The 9405-nt window shown below is 35.9% G+C and overlaps 1 protein-coding gene across 1 annotated transcript; it reads left to right on the top strand.

Annotated features, from left to right (window-relative positions):
* Positions 1-4025: 4025 nt before the first annotated feature.
* Positions 4026-9405, top strand: slc66a3 (solute carrier family 66 member 3). Its single transcript, XM_065296480.2, has 7 exons — positions 4026-4293; positions 4522-4604; positions 7704-7773; positions 8181-8238; positions 8370-8490; positions 8603-8644; positions 8714-9405. The coding sequence occupies exons 1-7, from the start codon at positions 4148-4150 to the stop codon at positions 8803-8805; spliced, it is 612 nt and encodes a 203-aa protein (XP_065152552.1). The 5' UTR covers positions 4026-4147; the 3' UTR covers positions 8806-9405.

Here is a 9405-nt window from a genome sequence, read left to right as displayed (position 1 = left end):
TGTTGTTTATGCTCAAACAGCAACATTAAAATATGGTGTGTGTGTGCGTGTGTGTGTGTGTGTGTGTGTGTGTGCGTGCGTGTGTGACCTTGCTGTTGTAACTAGAGTTGTGCAGACTGGGCTGGTACATATATAGCTCTGAAACTCAACACTGTTGTAGTGTCTGCGGTTCCACACAGACAAGACAATGACACCAGCAGAAAAATGTGTGTGTTTGCGTGTATGGGACACAGCAGATGATGCTGTCCTTGACAACAATAGAAAAGCTGTGTGTGTGTACATTGTAGGAGAGTAAATGCACTTATGAGAAACACTGTAGAAGTTTATTACAAACAGTAAAAGTTCTGTATAATATCTGAACGGAATCATTTCCCACACTTGATTGATTCAATTGCCATTATATACATGCTAGTATTTATAACACAGGAAAGAACACTTTTAACACTTTTTAAATGTGTATATCGTACTGAACCAATTTTGATTGACCTTTATTTTGTGGCCAATTCTGTCCAAATAACGATTGCCATCCGGAGTTCAAGAGTGAGTAGGTGCCCAGTTTGGCCACCAGGGGTAGTTAAGTCAATGAACTAGTTTTAACCAGAAAAGCTGAAAGAATTAACAAACCATAGTACATTGAGTCTGCTAGAGTGCAATACTGTAATCCAAGAGCGTTTGAAAAGATATACTAGAGGCGCCTGTTTCAGTGGCCAAACTGTCTTTCAGCCCCGAGGCAGGGTATAGAAAGAGTATTTGGCTTTTTCATTCACCAAAATTAGTCTGAAAAGTTGGAGAGCTTCTGTTTAATCAGAGAGGGGAACTTGAGCACTGCTTTGGCGAAGGATTAGCCACACACACAAAAACCCATACACCGCAACTCCAAAATACCAGCAAAACCATCGGCCCCATCCCTCACCGAGTAATGTTACATGGGCTTAAACAAAACAACATAATGAGAGAAAAGCACTCCCACCTTACATCTACTGCAATTCTCTAAAATCAAGTTAAGGGGAATACAGATGCGAGTTTTGACATTAATTGATCAAAGCATAAATCAGAAGGGTCTTGAAATATCACAATATTGCGATAGCCATGAAATAAACAATCCTAAGGTCGAAGGGCCTTTAAACAGAACAGCCTTGTCAACAGCCAGAATTATGCAACAACAAATTCTTATATCTGCACTCTGTGTAAGAGACACGATGTCTGTGTAAATCAAAAACAAAAAAGACGCAAGCTGCAGTTTTTAAGGATCAAATGTTCAAACCTTTTTGAGGTGAAGATCTGAGCTGCCTTAATCATTTGTGTGCTCTGTAATTACCAATGCCTGCTTGTTTAAAAATCCCACTTTGTAAAAACACGCAAATAATAAAATCGACTTTGTCGTCTGGCTAGTATGGATGTATAGATGCTTTGTCTGTGTCCTGTATGAATCGGAGGTTTTGCTACGTCGCTCACCGTCCCTTCACCCCAAGACCTTGTACATTTACCCTTGTTGTTGTTTCTCAATCTTTTTTGTGTACTTGCAGAACATTTTATAGTATTATTTATTACTGGCAAGCCTTTGCATTTGCAAATAATAAAAAAAGAAAAAACAAGAAAGATGGTTCTTTGAACAGGGTAGCAAGTGGCAGCCAAGCTGTCCAATGAAAAGTCTGTATGTTTGTTTTTGTTTATTTGTTTGTTTTCTAAATTAAGGAAGGAAACAGCAAGAGCAAAAGAAAAAAGATTAACTTGTCTTTTGATTATGAAGTTGTTATAAAACTTGTTGCTTTAAAATGTATCATTTTTTGTGTTGTAACAGTATTTGTTTAATCCAGTGAATTGCTTATTAAAAAGAAATAAATAGAGGCACACTCCAGTTCTCATTTCTCCAAGAGTCTTCATTTTTTTTAAATGCAACAGAGCTACTAAGATTAATTATTTTGTTATTTCTTGATGTATACGTGTGGTAGTTGATTATCATTTGTATTGTATAGTTCTACTACATTCTGCATGGTTAAACTATGGTCCATGTAGCGAGACAATGGTACATTTTAGGTTTCTGGTTTTACTACAATTACCATGTGGTTCTTGTAGTAAAACCATGGTTAATTTTCATAAGGGTTGTACTGAATCCATAGTAAAACATTACAGCAAAAACAATGATGGGTTATTCAAAAGAGGCCCAAGCTCTTTATAGGATACAGATTTACTAAAAGCATAAAACAAAGCTACAGAGAAAAAATCTTGAATTTACATCAAGTCATTAATGCACATCTGCCCAACTAATGCCAATACAAACACACATAAATTTCAATCAGTTATCAATGAAACATACAAGGGTCATTCTACGGAAATGTCAATTTTTCTCTCCCTAGCATTTACAGAAATATTACACTTGAAACACCCTTTAGGGTTACAATTTTTTATATTTTAAAATGAGACAATATGTTATTTGAACAATTATATCTTCTTGAGCCATCAATGTAGCAATATTTGATTTTTAATAATTAATTAGAATTCCAAGCACCACAGAAGTGCTCGTCCCCACAGTCATATACAGAGGGAAAATGCTTTATTTTGAGATCAAAAACAGTGTTTTCTTCCATTTAAAATACAATAATGTGTCCATAACTATCAAATATATGATGTATATTACATTTAAAGACAAAATACTAAATAAATATTATAAAATATATAATGAAAGTAGTGGTCCCCTGGAGTTGTGTCACTGGTGTTACCGTTTAACAAAAAAGCTCTTATTGTCAAATAAAAATCACACTGATGACATAACTTGACTTCCTTCTTTCAATTTCCTGGGGATCTATGAAGAGACGCCCATATAAGTCAACTGACTCTTTTCACTTATCAGAAATCTTCTCATTTATCTCATGATTTCATATGAAGCTTTTAGTTTAAGTCACTGGTATGACCTCCCTTATTGTTTGGGACTTGCAAAAAACTAGAATACAAATGGATTAAACGACTTAATTTAGTGAATATACAATGATTGACAACCTGTGGTTTGACACTTTGCAGCAGAAATTTTGTAAAATGCAGTTTTTTCATGAAAATTGTCACTGGTGTTACTGTCATTGGTGTTACCTTCCTTATGGAATGAGATTCAAAGATCATTGAAACTGAGTGTATTTATCTCAATGAATGAGTTTAAGCTGTACCTCAACAGAACATTCCAAAATGTCTGCACTTGTTCTTAATCTTATTTTATTGTTGGGATTATTGTTCTATGTACTTAGTTTGTTTTTATGTTGTCTATTGTTCTGCTACCTTGGCCAGGGCCCACTTGTAAATGAGATATCTGTCTCAATGTGATTTTCTTCCCTGGTTAAATAAAGGTATAATAAGAAAAAGGGTAACAGCAGCAAAGATAGGTAACAGCAGCGAAGATCAGTAACACCAGTGACTGGTGATTTGTTGTGTCACTGGTGTTTTTTTTCTTTCACATTAAATAAAATCTTTCACATGTGACATGAATGATGATAATTATTAATTCATTGAATTCTGCTACACTTAAGAATTAAGCTTTAACACCTTCATAAACACATTTTAATATTGCTAAAAAAATAAGGTAACACCAGTGACAAAAAAGGTCTATGCAGTCTTGAAGTAAATGCACAAATTTTTTTAAAAATAATTAAGCTGTCATTTATGTGTACTTATAAAGTCAAAGAGTAATCTAATAATGTGGTCTTAGTTTAAATGTTAGAAAAATAAATAAATTTTAAGACATCTTGCCCTGCCAAAAGTGGACGTTTCTGTTGAATGACCCACAACACAAGCTAACGTTACCACCCAGTCCAGCCTTAATACAGAAAGACACTGGCTAACTTACCTTTGCCTTGGCTGCTACCTGCGGCTGATAAGGGAACTAATTGACATTTGTAGTAAAAAAACATTCATAAGGGGATGTGCTGGCGCATTTAAAATGAATTTAAAAATATTTTCAGTCATTAAAAAATGATTAATGACATGGGATGAATAGCCATGTAAAGCTGAGATCGTTACGGGTGCTGTAGAGGGCCACATTTCGCATCGCCAATGTGTGCGGAAGTGCTGCTGCCTTCCAGACGCTCACAGCTGGAGTCGCTTGGTACCGAAATCCGTAAACTCGATCAAACTACTGCGTTAAGTGCCAAGAGTTTACAAGATGGAGGGTAACGCAGCACTGCATTTTGCCAACTTTAGCACACTGTTTGTGTGCATGGTGTTGAAATTCCCGCAAATATTCGTGCTGATGCGGGCTAAAGCGACCACTGGGTTTAGTCTGAAGAGTCTACTGCTGGAGCTGGTAGGGTAAGAGTTGTACAGTTATCACAGGATGTGCATCCCTATTTGATGTTTGAAGATTTTGGTTTAAATGGACGCTTTGAATGAAGTTTCACCAGCATTTAATAAACGTCAATTTAATCACACGCACAACGATAAAACATGCAGCAGTATCGTGTGTGTGTGTTTCATGGTGGTCTGAACATTTTGGGCTTTATGTTTACAACTCTTTTCCTCTTCTTCCTGCGAGTTCAGTTTCATCGTGTTCATGTCGTACCAGATGTACTATGACTATCCACCTGTCACATACCTGGAGTATCCGATCCTTGTAGCACAAGGTGAGTTCAGACGAAGTTTTTAGACCTTCTAAGGACGCGACCTAAAAAGGCGAGCACTCGTTTGAAGGTGGCAGCAGAAGAGAACTAAAATGAGATCGTCTAGCCTTCGGAGGACCCATAATTTGCGTCACCTGCTGAATATGACACGTTGATGTAGACAGGGGCGCCGTTAGGGGGGGTGCAGAGTATGCAAGGCATATGGGCCCATGAGTACGCTAGGGGGCCCCACCGTCATCACTTTTCCATTTTTTTTGTTGTTGTACACGTTTAATTATTAACACTATAGTAAAATGTGAAGTAAATGAATATAAAACTAATGTAAATGACTTTGTGATAAGTCAAATTGAGACACTTTTTAAAACAGCGTGCAAGCATGACCTAGTAGATGCAATTACATATTTTGCGGTTCTGGTGGTTTTTAATTTGATTGTGCAGGTATGGATATGGGTGGGTAGGCAACATTTTGGTTTGGGATCAGGGATGCAAACCTTTTAAGTTACCACAAACAGTCGAAAGCCCTACTGTTTGGCATTTCAAGGTAAGATCTCACATGCCACTAAAAAGCGCTCATGCTGATCCGTAAACCGTAAAATGTTTCATGAAAAATAAAAATATTTGTGTTAAAACAAAAGGACAGCAAGGCCTTTATTTAAGGAAATATTAGGATAGCGACTGCTGAAAAATATGCCATTGCATTAAGACGGACAATTACTTAATAGGCGTAGTTAAAAATATTATTTTCTGCAATTGTGGACTCTTTATTAAATAAACATGAAATAGGAGAATTGTCTTAGCCATTGTAATTGAGTTAAATTTTAAATGACTAAGAGCTGGTTTTAATGTGACAGCGCATCATTTTCAAAGTGAAAGTGATTCATTTTTATTCAGGTTTGCAACGTAGGTTTTGCCCTTAGTGCAGCTATTATAAACGCTATATCAGATTGTTTTAACATGTATCCGAATAGAGAATGTCTGTTCTATATTTATGTTTAAGTATTGTTTTGTTAAAATATTGTTGTAATGTTGTTACTGTTTTGTTTCAATTTAATTCGATTATTAAGACTGTAATTTTAAATGCTATATATTGGGCGTTGTAATGGATTAAATGCTAATATGACGGTAAAAATAGAGTGAATCATAAGACATAATTTTCGAGTTTAATTTAAGTTTTGTTTGCTTCAAATGTTTGCTTAAAATAAATTTTGTTTAATATAATTAGTCTCTTAATTTTAATGAATGTTTTGTTGATAAGTGTTGTGAATATTAAAGAAAAAGAACATTAAAAAGAACACCGTGCATCATTACGTATATATAAACTACTGCAATATGCTATCAAATGCCAAAACATGCAGTATTATTTTTGTAATAATATAGTTGTTGTTGGATGTGCAAAATCATATTAGGGAGTATATCACTTTTATCGCTTTTCAAAAAACAGCCTTCAGTGCACAGAAATTAAATGCCCATAAGCAGCACATTTGATAAATTTGCGGCATGCTTTTGACTGAAAATCAACGTCATATTTAAAACTTTAGCCGATTGTGCTTTTTGCAATTTCTGTGTCACTGGCTAAGGGCGTGCGTGGGCGAGACTACGTCAAAAATCTACGTCATATTAATTTTTAAAACTTTTGCCGACCACGCTTTTTGTCATGAGCGGAGGACGCGTGTGGGGGTTGTGGGAAACACATACCACACGCACAGAGAACAACGACATAAAGAGAATATAAGTGGTGTTTTCTGATGAATACAATCGGTTTGTAAGAACATTTTTAAATGGACTAAATGGACTATAAAGATCATCAATATGAATTGAATTGAACTCTGAAGAATGAACTATTATAGGCTAAACATAAATGTACACATTTCGCTTCTAAAACCGCACAGAAAACTTGACTGCCCTGACTTTCAAAGCGCCTTCCATAGATTTCCATAGATTCAGAAATGCATCTCCATGCATTATTCTTCTTTTAGTGATCTCTTTAAAATCAGTCATGTAAATGTTTTTTGCAATTCCAGATTAAAATGGTATTCGTTTTTCGAATAGCCTAAATCTTTTTTTTTTCGCTTCATGCATTTATTTTTAGGTGCAAATGCGACTTGTAAAATTAAATAAACGCACTCAATTGAGTAATTTTCTATAGCTACACATTATAGTATGAAAATCAAACAATCATCTAAAGAAAGGGGCCCAAAATTCTGTCTCGCATACCCCCCTTGAAACTGTTCATTGCGCCCCTGGATGTAGATTAAACGAAACAACAGTTTCTAATCAACCTTAGAAATATACGCAACATACACAGAATAAAAACATAACTAAAGCAGTGACAATTACCTTATTTTTCTAAATACACACTTTTATTAATAAAGATATAAAATATGCAGCCGTCATATTCAGCCGTTACAGGTGCGTAATGAATCTTGGGATAGCCTAGGCCAGTGGTTTTCAAACTGGGGGCCGCAAGATGGTGCCAGGGGGGCCCCAGTTTTATGACATTTTATGAAATACATTCATTTATCATGAATTCTGTGTAATTAAACCTAAAAAAAATAAGGCTACTAACCAAAAGTACTACTTTTTTGTATAATCTAATGTATTTTTTATTAAAATGTTGAGTTTTAGAACAGTTTTTTGTCACAAATTTTCTTTGGGGGGGCCGCGAAGGAATGCACCGTACACAAGGGGGGCCACACGCTGAAAAAGTTTGGGAACCACTGGCCTAGGCTGTGAAGGATCCATTGGCCATTTCTCACAACGAAGGCTGCAGCCTCCGGAGGTCGCATTTGTAGTCTGTATACGTCATCAAATCTTATTTCAGAATACTAACAATTATAAACTTGACTGTTATTCTTAGTTAATCGTAAATTGTTGTAATATGTTTATGACTTGCGATTGTATTGCTCAGTTAACTTAAATAAACCAGGCTTAATGACCTCCGGAGGCTGCAGCCTTCGAATTGAGAAACGGCCTACATTGCGCTGCTGTGACCCAATCGGTCTTAGAATTCGTCCTTAGAAGGTCGCAGCCTTTGAATTGGGACACAGCTTTCATGTGGGAACAGTGACACGTGACAGTTTGTGTTAAACTCAATGTTTGCAGATGTCATTGTGCTGCTTTTGATCCTACATTACAACAGGAACCTGAAGCACAGCCTTATATACGCAGCAGTGTATCCTTGTTGTTCTCATCAAGATCATCATCAAGATGATGTAAAGAACATTCTGTGAAAATATAACCTTGATGTCTTTAATATTGTCTGAGTAAGGCGTGTCAAAAATTGAAATCAATAATTGAAATCAAACTTTAATCTTCCTAATCTCATTTAGATGATAAAACTTTAAACTGGAGTTCACAGACAAGGTCACATTTTTATGCACTGCACGTTTTGAACTGTGACAGGTGCACAGTTCACAACGGAGTCGGGAAGTGATTTTCGAGAAATAGAGTTCCACCTCAAAGTGATTAGAATTTTTGAAATGGTGGAATTTTGTCAATTTTGTTTTGTCTTTATCCAAATTTGTATATGTATTTAATGTATATGATATAATTTGATTGATCCCTAACTTAAAGAATCAGGTTTATTGGTGGATGGCAGCTGCTTACAGTTCAGAAGTGGGTGATTGATCTAGCCATGGTGAGAATACTCCACTACTGCTTTACCTGAGATTGAATTAGTTTCATAAAAGTCTATTTAAAAAGCAAAGGTATTTTTGTTCATTTGGAAAAAGCATAAGGTTTCTCAGTTTTTCCTCTTTTTCCTTTCAGAGTCTTTGCACATTTATTAGTGCAGGCAGTAAACTGGCGCAACTCCAGTGTCTGTGGCAATCTAAGGACTCCAGACAGGTCAGCGCTCTCACCTGGGGTCTGGCCACATATACATGTCTGGGTAAGTGACACAAAGAATTGTTTACACACAAGCAGGCTAATGCATTACATTCCGATACTTTGCTTTCTAACAGTTAATCATGTAGATATTGAATGTTTGCTCTATTTTTCAGCGAGGATCTTTACTACCACAATCACCACAGGAGACACACAAGGTGAGTAAGAGGTGATTAGATGTTGTTTGCTTTTGATTTTGGTTAACTCTTTCATACTTTTTATTGCAGTCCTTGTTCGGTTTGTCGTGATGAGCATGCTGAACTTGTGGGTCACAGCTACAGTCATCTATTACAAACCTCGGGCTGTGAAACAGGATTAAAACATGTTACTATGGTTACAAGGGCACTTCCTGTTACATGCAGTATTCCTATATGTGCAGTATACTTTAAGAGTGAACATCGGAATTGGATTCAGCCCAGATGTTATTTTTATAGCATTTTCTGTATTGCTGTGTAAAAGAGTGTTAAGGTTTACTGATTTGTGGTAAAAGTTTTACACAACTTTATATCATGATGCGTTCTTATACTCAGGGTTTTCATAACATATTGCTTTACGTAGGTTTCTCACTGGCAGTAAAATAGTCAAAAATAGTATGCATTTAATAATTAAAATCAGCCTTTTATCAATTTAACATAATTTCTAATCAGACATTCCCATGCAGGGAGAGGTCTTGCAACGTGTTTTTCCAGCAATAATTTTGTGATTTCAAAAATTTTGGATGCAAAAAATGTTCTGTTTAGATACATCTCTGACTCATAACAGTGTTATGAAAGTAAATACATTCTTACTGATAATCAGTTCCTGAATTTCCCTTTAAAGGGACACTCCACTTTTTTGAAAATATGCTCATTTCCAGCTCCCCTAGAGTTAAACATTTGATTTTTACCATTTTGGAATCCATTCAGCTAATCTCCAGTTC

Source organism: Paramisgurnus dabryanus, chromosome 20, assembly GCF_030506205.2.
Source record: "Paramisgurnus dabryanus chromosome 20, PD_genome_1.1, whole genome shotgun sequence".
In the NCBI taxonomy this organism is placed as follows: Eukaryota; Metazoa; Chordata; class Actinopteri; order Cypriniformes; family Cobitidae; genus Paramisgurnus; species Paramisgurnus dabryanus.
Note: the sequence above shows the minus strand (reverse complement) of the source record. Positions and strands in the feature narration are given on the sequence as shown.

Excerpts from the sequence above, each read along its gene's own strand:
- slc66a3 (XM_065296480.2), top strand. The coding sequence starts at position 4,148 with ATGGAGGGTAACGCAGCACTGCATTTTGCCAACTTTAGCACACTGTTT. Across the intron at positions 7,774-8,180 it reads AGCCTTATATACGCAGCAGT|GTTTATTGGTGGATGGCAGC; the intron begins GTATCCTTGTTG and ends TTAAAGAATCAG. Across the intron at positions 8,239-8,369 it reads GGGTGATTGATCTAGCCATG|AGTCTTTGCACATTTATTAG; the intron begins GTGAGAATACTC and ends TTTTCCTTTCAG.